Source organism: Pimephales promelas, chromosome 18 (genome assembly GCF_988280905.1).
Source record: "Pimephales promelas chromosome 18, fPimPro1.hap1.1, whole genome shotgun sequence".
NCBI classification, from domain to species: domain Eukaryota; kingdom Metazoa; phylum Chordata; class Actinopteri; order Cypriniformes; family Leuciscidae; genus Pimephales; species Pimephales promelas.
In genome coordinates, this window is record NC_142786.1 from 20905695 (window position 1) to 20921336 (window position 15642).

A 15642-nucleotide genomic window follows, 5' to 3' on the forward strand; every position below is an offset into this window, starting at 1 on the left:
AGTTTCACCTGTACATTGGTTGTTTCTTTGACTGTTGTTCAACACTATATCACCTTTCTGGTAACATTTTCAAATTGCCCTTTTGCAACAAAATGTATCTGCCGATTATAGTCAATAAAGTACAACAAAAAAAAGTGATGTTATTTATTGCAACAGTTTTAATGATGTTTGTTCTCCAGTACTATATCTCAGAGCAAAAAGACAAATGATGCAAAAATTCCATACACATGAGCTCAATATTATGAAAAGTAAAGATTAAGAGGTTGGAATTAAGGTCTAAACTAGTTAAAGCATGTGATGAGAGCAAGAGGTGGGACACAATTCATGTAAAGCCAGTCTCTGTACAGCAGATCGCCATCAGACACAAACCGTACCATGAGCATCCGAACATTAGACTGTGTGCCTTTTCTGCCTCTAAAGTTTGTGCCAAAAACACTCAAGACATCAAAATGCTTCCCACACCTTTCCATCACAAACCATGGAATGTTAATTTATTTACATTACAGGGAATGCTGCATGTGCTCTGGAATACAGGATGAAATAAAGAGGGAAAAGAGAATTTCTAAAGCAACTATAGTTTCAGTGACACGATTGGAATTATAACGGTGATTCTGCAAGTTGCTCAAGATGCCAATTCACCCTCTAAATAAGATTTGACAAATCTTCATTCTAATTATCGCTTGGAATTATTCTTTTTTTAGTAAAAGTTACAGTAAATGTTTGTGTTGGTGGTCAGAATAGGGACATTTGTGTGCTTCATATCTGAATTGCATATGTCAAACAGAAAATACAGTGACCCTCCGCCCAATACTTGTGCCCTGACTAGAAAATGCAAAAAAAGAATCAAAAATACAAAACACAATTTTGATAAAATGACTTGATTCCTCTTGTTGGCCATTCATGTGTTATTTCATATGGCTGCAAGACAAAAACAAAACATGAAAACACCCCAACTGTTGGCAATCGATTTCAAGTGCTAATGTTTTAAATCAATGGAATAGAAGGAGAATGATGCCCTGCCATTGACTGAGTGAGTGTTTCTGGAAAGCATGTCACTAGCTGAAGGAAGATGTGATTGCCGCTGTGATTGGCTGATAGGAGAGTTGACCTGGTTGGCATTCCATTCTACTTTGTAGTTTAAGCTCATTGGTCAGTCAGGTAGGACACTGCAATGGGGGCGGTCTCTCGCACAGGTTGGCCCTTTTATCCGGCAATCTCGGTTGCTGTGGTGACCAGCTTGCTGCCGTCCCATATGGTTTTGAACTGTTCAGGGACTGGGATCTCAGTCTTGAAAGAAAATGGGGAAACATAAAAAGTAGCGCTGTCAGTCGACTAATTAATCGCGCATTTTCAATATTTTAAGTTAGGTTAACTTAAGTGAACTGTGCCTTTAATATAGCAGTCTGGCCGGTTTTTGATGCATGCAACCTTGTTAACAGTGTTTCAATATTTGGGTAGGAAATATACAGAAATTGATTACTGTAAAGGTGAAGATACGCATGGCATATTTTTGAGCAATGTTGCCATCAACGTGCAACCAGAGGAGACACAGAACCCACGACCAATCTAAATTATCCAGATAGAAATGTATTGCCCATTTTCAACGTGAAAGCAACAGCAACACTGAACTCAAAAAGTTGCTCTGTGTAACATCACCTTTAGACATTTGTAAAAATCTTAAAAGTAATCGCATGAAAAATAACACTACACTGTAACTGTATAAATGAAATACCGATGAATCAAATTAAAGCTACAAAAGTTATTCAGTGAAGAGCAGGAATTGAGTGATTTTCTCTTTTTCTTTTGTTCTTTTATTAACGTCAATGACAGATTGCATTGGGTTTATTAGGCTGCAGACACACACATTCGATTTTCTCCCAACTCTTGATGTTCATTTAAGAATTTTTTAACTCATTTAAAGCTTGGTGTCGTTGCCTTATGACTGTGATTATGAGGATTCTCTGCAAAAACAGGCATTTAGACATAATTTTGTGTGTTTTTGTCCGTATAAACATGATAAGACGCGATAGAGAACTCAAATTGGTACCGGCATGCTGACGGTGAGGTGGCTTTATGTGTGTCGGATGTGCGTTTCACAAACAGCACACCTGTACAGAATTGCCTTCTTATCACGTTTGAATGGTTTAAATTAAAAGCACTTGAACGGATGAGAGCATATACCGTTACACTAGCCAAAGGATGCCAGGAAAAACAGATGTTACACTATACATTAACACGTTAAACAAAAAAGAAAAATCACAAAAATGAACGTGATGACTTTAACAGCTCTAGTGTCAGGAAAATGTTTATAATTCATATCTTCGCTTACATATTCTCCATCTTTGTTGGGCACCAGCACGTTCATCTCGGAGCTCTTAGCACTGATGATTTCACATGACATAGAGTCTTTGCTCAGGTACACATGGCAGCCATCGGTCTTGTTGATGGAGATGGTTGGCACTTTACCTATAACCTGGAAATCAAGAGAACAATGACTCAGAATAAAGAGCAGATGCAAAACAGGAGTGCTAAGAAACGAAAGCAGGCAATGCTACAACTTAGGGATGGGACGATTATTGGTTTCACGATAAAATATACTGACGGTTAGTATTATCGTTTAAAAAATAATTATCATTAAAACTGTGTTTGATTATCACGATTTTAATAACTCACTGTAAATCCGGTCGACCAGTCTGACGCAGGTGCACGCTGGCTGCACGCAATGGTTTTTTTTTTAATTACTATGCGAGAAAGAATGACGGAAGGCAGTGACCGTGCTCGGGAGATTTTTCAGCCTTTTAAGAGGACCAAATCTGAGGTGTGGTCATATTTTGGCTTTTACAAAAGTCCTGAGGGAAACTTGATCGAGGATAGTCACCCGTGTCTGCCGAACAAAAAGTCACTGTGCAAAAGAAACACTTCAAATCTGCCGAGTCATCTTGTGTGACCATCACCCATGTTGTATAGCGAACGATTTTATTTTTACCACATAATTACGGGGACATATTGAATTGATAATGAGATTAGCTAATGTTTTAAATCTTACTCGTTTATAAATGAATTTGTTAAAACAGTCCTCAACATATGATCTATCACACCAATATCAATCAAACTCTGTAAAAAATAAACTCAAATTATTTCATTTTCAATACCATAAAAAAAAAAACGCAAGACAGAGACGCAAGACGGCAAGTTGTATTTGAACGAAACGAGAGCGCGTGTCCGTTGTTATATGGATGTGCGCTGTGTAATAATGCGTTGCTATTGACGATGGGCATTTTAAAGAAGGAAATACCGTAGAATATAATCTTGCCTAAACTGCATAGAGCTGCTTGTTTATTTGTTGTTTGTTGATTTTCATTTATAAAACTTGTTGAAACGTTTTCAGTGTGAGCATCAGTTCTTTTTGAACACTTCCATCTAATTTTAACAAAACAGAGATAATATTGACAATCACGATAATTTTGGACACTATAATCGTGATATGAAATTTTCATACGGGACGGCCATCCGTACTACTACTTTTAATTACAAGATACATATATGTTTAAGGGAATTACTTTTCAGACCATTTTAATTAAAAGTAAAAAAAAAAATTAAATAAACGGGTTTCACCTAGTCTTTCCCTATCTTTCGAGTCTTTCGAGTTTCATCTAGTCTTTCGAGTCTATCAACTCACTGAAACACTTTACCAAAACTGTGGATACTTGGTTGTACAAGTACATGTATAGGAAGAAGAGAGTAATAAGCACAAACATACACACCTGGACCTTAACATCCCTGCAGTTGATCACCTCAACAATACCCACAACATCGTCAAAGACAAGACCCATTTTCTTACAGTTATCTGCAGAGAAAACAACACTTATATCTGAACTTTCTACTTGTTCGTTTAACATTAGTAACCACATGAACGAACAGTAAACAATACTTTTACAGCATTTATTAATCTTTTAATTAATCTTAAACTGCATATTTACTAATACATTAAAAAAAAATTAAAGTGTTACATTAGTTATGCACTGTTCTGAGCTAACATGAACATTTTTAATGACTAAAAATCTGTCATCATTTAGGTTTGGTCCAATTTGAGGGTGTGAGAATGACCGTTTTCATTTTTGGGTGCACTATCCTATAATGTTGGCTAATAAAAGTGTTTGTTCATATGTGCATTATCTAATGTTAACAAACGAGACCTCACTGTAAAATGGTACAGGAACTGCTGTAGTGTGTACAGACCTAAAATAATGGAGTTGATCTTCCCCTTCACCTGTAAAGTGCTGTTGTTGCACTTAAAGGCATAAACCACCTGTTTCAGTTCTGTGTCGCTGATCACAAGGCCCTGGGCACCTTCCTGGTTTTCCTACAGGCAAAAAAGCCAGAGAGAGGATTGCATACAAAGTTAAATGAACTGGCCAAACAGAGTCATGTCTTCAAATATTTCGTTTATGTCAGCACTAACACATTACATCTTTTTTTAGCCTCTTTTTGTATAAACGGCTGAGATGGAAAATACCTTTCAAACAGGCATTTCCAAAAATAGTCTCAGCTGCATACACAGACTATAACCGTCATACTGACTCACTCACCACTTTCCATTTCTTGCCGTCCAGCTCCAGCACTGGGGGAAGAGTGCGGGCCGGGCTGGCGGCTGCCGTGGGCCGAGAAGCGAAGGGTTTGGGCCCAGAAGGCAGAGGACCAGATTGGGCTTTGAGCGCAGGATTCTTGTGGGTCTTCTTGTCATCAGACACATGCTTCAGTCCTTACAGGGAGATAAAAACATAAGGATATTAAAGACAGGTTTTCAATAAATTACACACCCTGAATTTTTTGGTTTTCAATCTTCATTCATTTTTTCCCCTCTTAATTCAGCCATTTTCATCGACAAACAAGGGACATTTGACGTCTGTGTTTCTCTCGTAAACGGTGTTGACAATTCTTTTTATTGTAATGATTGTATGGGCAGGGATGGGAAAAGTATATTGTATAATACTAGAGACTAAACTAGGTTTTTCGCATCTTGTGGAAGGAGAGCACAACTGCGTACAGAGTTTTTTTTTGTCTAAGACCCCTTTTTCCCAAGAATATATTTTAGGGCCCCCCCTTCACATTTAATAATATTATTGTTCTTGTAAGCTTGCAGCAAGGATAACAAAATATGTTGTTTTCAAACAAACGATATGTTTACTTTAACCAGATATGTTTATGCACAAATAATAGCCTATAATATTGAAAATACAATATCAGTAGGCCCTTTGTAATTTAAAAACGTAAGCCTAAGAGAAGCCTATAAATTGGCCCTATTTTAAATGCAAAAAAGCAAAAATATTCACAGTGTTGTGTTGTTAAAAAAAATAAATAATATAGACTATTACAAAATGTGTTATTTGTGAGGCTTTATTTTTTACGCTTTTGTCACTATAGCGAGCGATAATAATCTTGCGTTTATTAACAGAATAATGCATTTTTCGGAAGAACATTGTAGCTGGAACTAATTCTTGCAGGTACTGGGCTACCAATCCGAACCAGTGTAAAATAGTCCCAATGTAAACACTTCTAAGTGGACAATAGTGGTTCAGGATAAGACAAAAACACGGATTGATGGATTCATGATGAACTCGTTCATTATATAAATTTTTGGGCCACGACCCCCCTGTTGGGAACCGATGCTTTAAATCATCTAAAATCAAAAACATGCATGTTAGACCCTTTACCTACTAAACTACTGAAAGAGATGCTTCCAGAGCTCATTGGTCTTCTTAAAATCATTAATTCGTCTGGAACTTCTGACTAGGATGACTAGTAATTTCCTACTACTTAATTCTGAAAAAACAGATAAGTATTGGACACAAAACCTCTGCATATAGTAACCTAGAATACTGTCTGAGACTTGACGGATGTTCTGTCAAGTCTTCATCGTGCGCAAGGAACCTAGGTGTGCTTTTTTTATACCAATGTTTCATTTTAAAGCCATATTTCTATACCTCAATTAGAACCTCAATTACCTTATTGACTTCCATAGTATTTTTTTCCTACAATGGAAGACAATGGGGTCCATCAACTGTCTGTCAACTGTCAAATTTAAATTTTTTAAAGAGCAACATGCAGGTTGAATTTATTTCTGAATTAATACTTTAAATTGTCTGCAGAGGTCTTTTAAAAACACATATGTAGAAATTACTAATGAAATCTAATTTGATGTAGAGATTTTGATGAAAATGCGCTAGGCTCTGGAATACGCCTTTCCCGCTAGCAATGCGTCATATGACGCAGGCCGAGGCAAACAAAAGAGCTTGCGGTCCGCTTTCTCATTGTTGGGTGTTGATGTAGTTAGAGCAGTAGTGAGAGACAGAGAGTTTTAGATCAATGTTTTAGATCGTGAGAAGCCATAATGGTTAATTATTGTGTTTGTGCTGGTTGCACGAATTCCAGCCTGTCAGGACATCGTGTCCATCATTTTCCTTCTAGGAAAAACAAGGCTTTTCGTTCTTGGGTGCGTTTTGTGCAGGTGAAGAGAGCAGACTTCACTGCCGCATCTGTTCCCACACACTCGGTCATTTGTGGCGCACTTTTTACTCGCTTTAAATGGTATCACTAACTGCAGTTGAAAAGCAAACCGAGCTAAAGCGAGCCGAGCCGTGCCAAGCCGAGTCATACCACGCAGTGGAAAAGCAAAGCGAGCTGCACCGACCGAGCCGTGCCATGCAGTGGAAAAGCGCCATTAGACTGTTGTTATTGCAGCTTAGGTATTATCATTGTATATTGGTTGTTATGGCATGGTCATTAGTCAATTAAGATAGTGCTAACCAGCTTGGATGGACTGCATAATCACTGTCAGCGTAGAATATGAGAAGACAAAATGTTGCTGGCTCAAATTAAGACAATCTAAATGGATGTTTAATCAAGAACCAGGTCGAACATATGTTTGCTAAAGCAGATTTATTACAAAACACTAAAGGTACTAGCCATACAGTATATGAACCATTGTTAGCCACGGTGCTAACTAAGTCACTTGCCCTATTCGCCACTGGTTTTCTTGACACCACAACTCTAACGTTACTTCTCTCCTCTGCCCATTGTTCCTCCCCCGATCTGCCCCTGACTTCTATCTCTCCTAGGAGGCTCATAATTATAGGCCTGTGGGCCATCATAGGCATGTTCGTCAACGTCGGAGAACTCGGTTTCTTCACTCGCATCCATTGTAACCTGAGCTTGAACTTGAACAGACTCCCTTGCCGATCGCCACTTCTGGTTAGTGCTTCATAGACGCGGGTTATTTTATCACAATTTTTCTCAAAATATCGTTAATGGCTAAATATACATTACTCCAGTTCAGAAAATCTAGTTGTTTTATCATCAACATACACTACATTATATAGGGGTGTCCAACCTGCATGTTGCTCTTTAAGTGAACTATTCCTTGAAGTGTCACTTCATGGCAAAAAAAAAAAAACCTGCCATAGAGCCTCATGGATGTACAAATGTGATGGCCACAGGGACATATTGTTTGGATCAAGCCCTAACTTTGCCCCTTTTGCTGTGAAGGCTGCAATGACCTTTTCACATACACTGATGCTCCCATTACAGTGCATCAAGATGAACAATCTGCATCATTTCCAATCAATCAAACGGACATGTTCCAATCAATTAAAACGGTTTAATGTTTTAGCGATGATCCTTCCATCATTTAAACTGCAATAAATGTGCCACTGAATGTTTTATGGCCCTACCGGAGCCACTTTACTAGCACATCAAGTCAGGGATCCATGTAATACCTTTAGTAATATCAGCTCCCTTGTTGAGAGAGGCGAAGAGAGCATTGCGAGAGACTGCTCCAGAGTCTCCACCAGAAGACTTTTCACCGAAGTCCATAGGGGGTGGAGGAGGGCCGGGGGGAGGCGGAGCCGGAGCGCCACCAGAGGCCGAAGCTACGGGACCCTGTAAAACAAAAACAATTCAACTTTATATTCTGAGCCACGTGGGACAAACAGAACACACGAGAATGAGACTCACAGTCTTGCTCCAGCTCAATCCAGTGGTGTGATGCTGCTTGATGTAGGCCTGCAGCTCGGTCCAAATGGACACATAGGCATTGACCCAGTCCACATGCATCTTATCTCTGAAAATAAGACAATAAAGCAGATGGGAAAATGACCGATGTGCCATTTAGCTTCTGTGCTAGTTTCTTCACACCACAGACAGACACATACTTCTCCTTGTAATCCTTGAGCACACGGTTGGTGTAAAACATGGCTGCGTCCTGCATGTCCTTCACAAAGGGGCCTGGCTTTGGGGCCTAAAAAGAGTTGCAAATTTACTTGCATTCAACTAGTGACAAAAAGAGGCGAGCATATCTATATTTTTAATCATTTTGCATTAAATTTCTTTGAAATGACTCCTTGAAAAAACATATCATCGCTGTCAGATAGAAACCTTGTATCACCACATTTCTTTCCCCTACCATGAATCCTTACTATCGGTCACCCTTTGCATCCAGCTTTGAGTTTTGCAAATAATTAACAAATGAAGAGTACTAAAAAAAGAGCTTGAGACTAAACCTCGTAACTCCATTGGATCCTCAAACTGTCAGTCAAACCATATAACTCCACCCACCTCTATCATGAATGAAGTGCCACACACATTGTGGAGCTAGTTTGCAATGCAAGGGTAAATAAACAACTGATTGTTTAAATAAATATATACATTTATTTAAAGGCTGATTTATGTATTTGAGGAGCGGAGAAGAGCATCTTAGTCTAGTATTTGTAGTCAAGTCATAGTCAATACCGTTTTTTAATAGCCTGTGTGAAGGACTTCATCTTTTATAAGATGAGATTTTGGCCAAATGACAAAAAAACTGAGCGCCCACATAGCTACAATAAACATTATAACCCGTAAGTTGATGAACATGTACTGCGATACACATAGATCCTGCAAACATGACTGTCTGATATTTGCTGATCGAAAAACCTTGTAATTTGAGCTTGATATTGGTAAAATGTTAAAGGGGTCATGAACTGGCTTTTTAAATTTTATTATATTGTTGTCTGAGGACAACTTATTTATTTTGATGTTTTTTTATGTAAAAACCAAGCGAATGTCATAAGTAATAGGCTATTTTCTAGCCCAGTTTTGAGCCTAGGCATGTCTAAAGTCTAAAGTAAACGCCCACTGCTGTGAGTGGATAACAGTTTTGCTTATTATAATAAGTTTCACTCTCTATCCGGTTTTTCATCACGAGGTAGGCCTATGTTATTTCGCTATGCGTGTAATGCGCAAATCGGTGGGCGGGGCTAAACCTGCCGTGTTGAAGTAGGCGTTGATCTTCTTCTGCGGGGGTGGTGTTTTATCCTTTGACGTCATAGTTCCCCACTTTGAAAAACGAGTCGTTTGCTGAGCCTGGTGTCAATAAAAGCTTTTATTGGACTAACAAGGACGTTTTCAGTTCTGAAACTTACAGGATATTCTTATAATTTGATGACCTCTTAGATGTCAAAAGCTCAAAGAAAATTTGATTTCTCAGTTCATCACCCCTTTAATAATATAAATGACATGCAAGTATCTGGCCATATATAAAGCCACAACAATATCAACTTTAACACAGTGTTTAATTATAGATAGTGTTTCTTTTTCTTCGCATTTCCTGAAAAGTAGCGCTTTTGGGCACATGAGTTTTCCGCATGACGGTGACGATACGCAAAGTATGCCAGCCTAACCCAGATATTTGTAAATGTAGTCACAGCAGGAAATGTTCACACTTGAGGAAGAGGAAAATGAATGGTTAAGAGTCCAAAAGTCCAATAACTGATTAAATTACAAACAGAAATGACACACAACTACAAAACTGCAACACACTGACAGCACCAGACTTACCATGGCGACCCAGCCCAGGGCGGGGATACTCTCACTGACCGCAGAGAGGTGGTTGAAGAAAGGAGAGGAGCGGTTCTTCTCTCTGAACGCCTGCACCTCCTCGATCACTTTAGACACAGGGGCCAGAAGAGGAGCCAGGGCAGACTAGATCACAGAGGAGAAGATGCACAGACGGATGACGAGATGAGAAAATGTTGCAAAAGTAGTAAACAATGTTGGTGTGAAAGAGACACTAATGTTCAAACACTTGGCTTCAGCAAGAATTTAAGGAGTAGTTCATCCTGTGTCATCCAAGATGTCCATGTCTTCCTTTCTTCAGTCAAAAAGAAATTAAGGTTTTTGATGAAAACATTCCAGGATTTTTCTCCACATAATGGACTTCAATGGGGTCCAAACGGTTCAAATGAGAGTTTCAGTGCAGCTTCAAAGGGCTTTAAACGACACCAGACGATGAATAAGAATCTTATCTAGCGAAAACCATCTGTCATTTAAAAAATAAATAAAAAAAGTTTAAGATTTATAAGCTCAAATGCTCGCCTTGCTCTGTTCTGTGATGCACGTTTGTGACGTCACGTAATACGCAATTACGTTGAAAAGGTCTCACAGAACAGAGCAAGCATTTGTGCTTATAAAGCTTACATTTTTTTATTTATTTTTTAAATGAGCAATCATTTCACTAGAAAAGACTCTTATTCATCGTCTGGTGTTGTTTAAAGCCCTTTGAACAGTTTGCAGTTTGTACTGAAACTGTCTTTTGGACCTTGAACCGTTTGGACCCCAGTAAAGTCCATTATATGGAGAAAAATCCTGGAATGTTTATCAAAAACCTTAATTTCTTTTCGACTGAAGAAAGAAAGACATGGACATCTTGGATGACATGGGGGTGAGTAAATTATCAGCAAAAGTTTTTTTTTTTAAGTGAACTAATGCTTTAAAGAAATTAAACTGATTAAGCAAGGATGCATTAAATTGATCAAGTGACAGTAAAGACATTTATTATGTAAATAAAAGCTGTTCTTCACTTTTTTTATTTAAAAGAAAAATCCTTAAAATGTTTCAGTTTCCACAAAAATGGAAATAAGCAGCACAACTCTTTTCCACATTGATAATCAAAAATGTTTCTTCACATTAGAATGATTTCTGAAGAATCATGTGACACTGAAGACTGGAGTAATGTTGCTGAAAATTCAGCTTTGATCGCAGGAATAATGACATTTAAAAAAATATTCAAATAGAAAAATTGTTATAAATTGAGATAGTTGAATGGTTTTAATGTATGTTGATCAATTAAAAGCAGCCTTGTTGAGAGACTTCCAAACATACAACATTTTTAGCGGTAGTGCAGTAACCAATCTTATTTTAAAAAGCAACATCATACTTACATCAGAAGGTTTCTGAGAACGGGAGGCAGTGACCAGAAGCTGTCTTTGACAGGAAAAGGCCTGCTTGATCATCTCAGCCTATGACACAGAACCAAGGAGAAGGAACAATGCGTTGACTCGTTATCAATGTGTGCCAGTGTTCAGGAACTATAATGACAGTGCAGGATTACATACATGCTTCTGAACATCTCCCCCGATCTTCTGACTAAGGGCAGCGTACTGAGCCACAGGGCCAGAGATCAAACCGTCATAGGCTTCAACATACGCCGACACCGCTGAGGAGAAGAGAAATGAGAGGAAATTACACCATGTTCTAACAAGACTTTCAGCAACAAGACTTTCATGATCAGGAGGGTCCACACCAAATTTTGCAAGCCCAATTGAAATATTTTTTGACGTAATAGCACATCTTCAACGAGCTGCATTATTGGAGGTGATGCAGACAATTTAGCAGCTAAGTTTAATACTTGAACTCCAAGTGCACACTGGCTGAGCGGTAATGATTATCTTCAGACAGAAATGGTTTACATAAGGCTCTTCTTACCTCCAGATCCAGCAGCAGGGCTGCTCACTCCACCTCCACTCCCAGACATGGACTCCAGACGGCCCACAGCCAACTCCAAACGCTGCACTAGACCCGCCAGCTCTGCCATACCTGCTCACTGAGAGAATGAAACAGAATAATTTAAATTAAATAGACAAATCTTTTCTTCTGTAATGTTTATTCTGAATAATCACAAAATAACACCGTCAGTTGTTGATTGGATGGAGGCAGATCTGAATGAAAGCTTGCAGTTGATTATAAGAAAGGGTGGGGTTTAAGTGGACAAAAACATTGGTTACACCAGAAGATCAAGGTTCGATCTTGAATGAGAATATGAGCTAAAATTAAAAAAAAATTGACCTGTCGTGATTAACCATCTGACTGTGTTATTTGATCAAATTGTGATGTAAATTTCAAATCACATTCTGCCAATAAATAAATAAATAAATAAATAAATAAATAAATGCATGCATGCATGCATGCATACATACATACATGCATATGATCACATGAACCTTTGACTATCTTTGTGTACTTCAAGTAAAACAACGTAAAAAATTATTAGGCTTACCCTGTAAATGCCATAAACGATTGTGGCAGGCCAGTAAAAAAAAAAAAAAAAAAGTAAACGAACGATTCTGACTTCAGCATTTTATTTATTCTCATTTATAGTAAATTCAACAAAGAGCATCAGTGGCAGAGCACACAACAAGTGAACACATGGATGCACAATGTGCCGAGAACGCAGGACGTGCCATAACATGTCGTCCCGCAAGAATGCAACAGGAAGAAAAAAATCTGCAATTAAGGAAAAACTTTAGCCAAACCTCTAAGATACACACAAAAAGTAGGAAGTAGATCTTATTTGCCTTCTCTGGGCAACTTTCAAAGGGCAAGTCCCTCTTTACTGCCCCTTCACATGCACACACACACTAAACAGGTAACATTACGCAACAGAAACCTGATACACGAATCTGGCTCACTGACTCACTCCCCCTTTCACCTGAACACTCTTCTGGGAAGCGCAAAGGTATCCATATATGAGCACCTGCTTCTAATGAGAGCATGCACCGAATCCTGAGGGTAATTTTGTAACTCCTTCAGGAATCACACATTTCCCAAGACTGCATTATAACTAATACTAAACTATTACAGGTGAGCAGGTTCATGTCTGATACATTAAATGGCCCTGGTACAGAAAATACAATATGAAAGCTGTAATAATATACTTAATTTGAGTAAGTTAGTCAACATTACTCTAATAATAATAATAATAATAATAACGGATTCCTCTGTTGCCACAATCAGCTGTGGCTTTTTTCAGGAAAAACATTTAAATCACAGCACATGAGCAAAGCAGAATTTCAACTTTTGCCAAATATAATAATTATGGCACGAGTCAACGAGCAGACTGGAGTCAAACTAGAGTCAAATTTTCTTTTTCTAACTTTTTTTCTCTCTCCACATTGTAAGAAAATATTTACATTCAAATTAGAGCAGTCAAATTTCATTGCCTCAGGCTCAGACCAATTCCTAGTGTCCTCACCCTAAAAACCAGACTGAGGAGAAGCCAACGATTACTGCAGAAACTGCAACATACAGATGTGGGAAATGATGATCTTAACTATAATTTATAAATCACAGTTTGAAATTTAACTTTCACTCACCAGGCAACTACAAGAGTAAGTTATCAGCCTTTCAGAACTTTTACAAGCAAACACAAAAACATCAGAAATAAAAAATATACTTAAATCTAAGCAGTAATTTTGATAATCTGGTTTATTAAATCATTAAATTATAAAATCTTTATTAAATTAAAGTGATAGTTCACCCAAAACGGTTGATGGGCCCCCACTGACTTCTGTAGTATTTTTTCCTCTTTAGTAGGCTATATGTATGTTAATGGTTACAAACATTCTTCAAAATATCTTCATTTGTGTTCAGCAGAAGAAGAAAAAGAGAATGAGAAAATGCTGAAGTATTCCTTTAATTTCAAACCCAGCTTATTATGACTTAAAGCAATAGCTGCTGTGCTTCAATTGAGATTTAAATTAGGTAGGTGACACCCTTAAGGTAAACATATCAAAACAAGATAAGAAAAAACTACAGTAAATTCAAAGACAAGACTAAAACGTCAAGAATATGCGTGTAAACTGCTCTTCTGGACATAAACAGGTCATTTATGCTTCAGGACTAGTAAAACTAGGCCATATGACATCCATTCTCGGCACAGCGCATGAGATGTGCCATTTACTATAAACACACACGACCATAGTCTAGTGTTTTTTTGTTTTGTTTTGTTTTTTTGACCAGCAATCGAGCATTAATATGATTGCAATAGGACACGAAGCAAGAGACAAGCCAAGAGATTTGATGTGATTTGACTTGACTGAATAATCAGGCCAGCCGGTACAACACGGTCGAGCGGTCAGTCAGACAATACTGAGCTAATGTTTATGGATAATTATATGAAGACGGAAACAATTTAGCGATCGCGACTCGCGACGGGCTTGTGTTCATATTTCCTGCCCTTTACATCCGCTCACTTCCTACATTTACACTGTAGCGATTTTCGGTGTTCTTTTGAATCGGATCTTTTCAGTGAATCAGTTGAACCGAATTTTTAATGGAACTGAATCAACTGTCAAACGGTTTTCTAATCAACATCTCACCACCTACAACCGATAATAATGAATGATCTGTGACACGATGCAGGTGAATACTAGAAATGTTACAAATAAAACGTAGCCTATTGATGTTTACACCTTGATTGACAATTTTCACATTTCCGGGTTTCTCAGAAGCAGTAGTAGTCATATTTGGGTAAACTTCTTAAAATAGAGGTGAATAAAAGACTACATTAAATATTTTACATGTTACCAATAATGTCTTCACAACTTTCAAAAGAGGAAAAAGATATAGAGAAATTGATAACGGCAGTCAAGGTTATTTAGTTGGTTTTTTTTAAAATATTTATTTATTTATTTTACGATTGAAAATATATGAAACTGCAGGATTTACAATGCTGATGACTGTCAAAAAGCCTAATCAGTCTGTGAAAACTATCCACACATTAGAAATGCGTTTTATTGGAACACTATGACGTAATGATGCAAAAGAATCGCTTTATTGTTTTTGAACCGGTTCTTGAAACAAACTGTTCGAAAGAACCGATTCGCAGAGATGAGTCAGTCGGACTTTCCATCACTGAGCTCTGCAAGATCAGGAACTTTTCCAACCGACGCAATTATAATGCAGTTAAGAAATCTGCACACATGCAAATGTATGAAAATTCGCGTTTTATTTACAAGGCATAATGCTACTGTGAGAATGTATCGCTTTTGAGAGCATTATTATACGCGAGCGATGCCCGTTTTAGTTGTCATGATTTGCGCAGAGACAATTTCCGCCGGCAAGTCGCTTAAGATATCTAATCAATGAGACTATGCATTCAGGCTTTTCTCCTTACCTTTACCGTCTGAGAAATGTTACAGTGGTCCTGGCTATAATCTTTGATGTTGAATGGGTGTGTTAGGGCTCACCGTCTGCGTTGTCTTCCTGTATGAGCGTGTTGAAGTTCCCAGCTGTCACCGCGCGCCGTTTCCGCCCAAACTCCACCAACAGATCCACTTCCTTATAAGGACAAAGGAGAGAGAGAGCGGTTATAAAGTGATGAAGAAGAGTGAAACAGGAACAGGAAGACTTTGGATTTAGTACGAATATCACTTTTGTTTATATTGATTTCACTCAAACTCAATCTAGGTAATTATGTAGCATTAATAAAAGGAATTCCCGCAGCCTACCATGTAAGACATGTGACATAATTATGTAATAATTAAAGTG

General features: G+C 38.0%; 1 protein-coding gene across 2 annotated transcripts; it reads right to left on the minus strand.

Moving 5' to 3' along the window:
- Positions 1-130: 130 nt before the first annotated feature.
- Positions 131-15482, minus strand: cap1 (cyclase associated actin cytoskeleton regulatory protein 1). Of its 2 annotated transcripts, none has more exons than XM_039680717.2 (13): positions 15342-15482; positions 11800-11917; positions 11430-11530; positions 11256-11333; positions 9874-10017; positions 8211-8296; positions 8014-8119; positions 7776-7938; positions 4590-4762; positions 4240-4363; positions 3765-3847; positions 2330-2473; positions 131-1287 (listed from the first exon to the last, which is right to left on the minus strand). In XM_039680717.2, exons 2-13 carry the CDS (start codon positions 11906-11908, stop codon positions 1204-1206), a joined length of 1395 nt encoding a protein of 464 aa, XP_039536651.2. In that variant the 5' UTR covers positions 11909-11917; positions 15342-15482; the 3' UTR covers positions 131-1203. The 2 variants fall into 2 exon arrangements, with proteins under 2 accessions (XP_039536651.2, XP_039536650.2); XM_039680716.2 differs by having other exon boundaries at positions 15269-15423.
- Between the last annotated feature and the right edge of the window lie 160 nt (positions 15483-15642).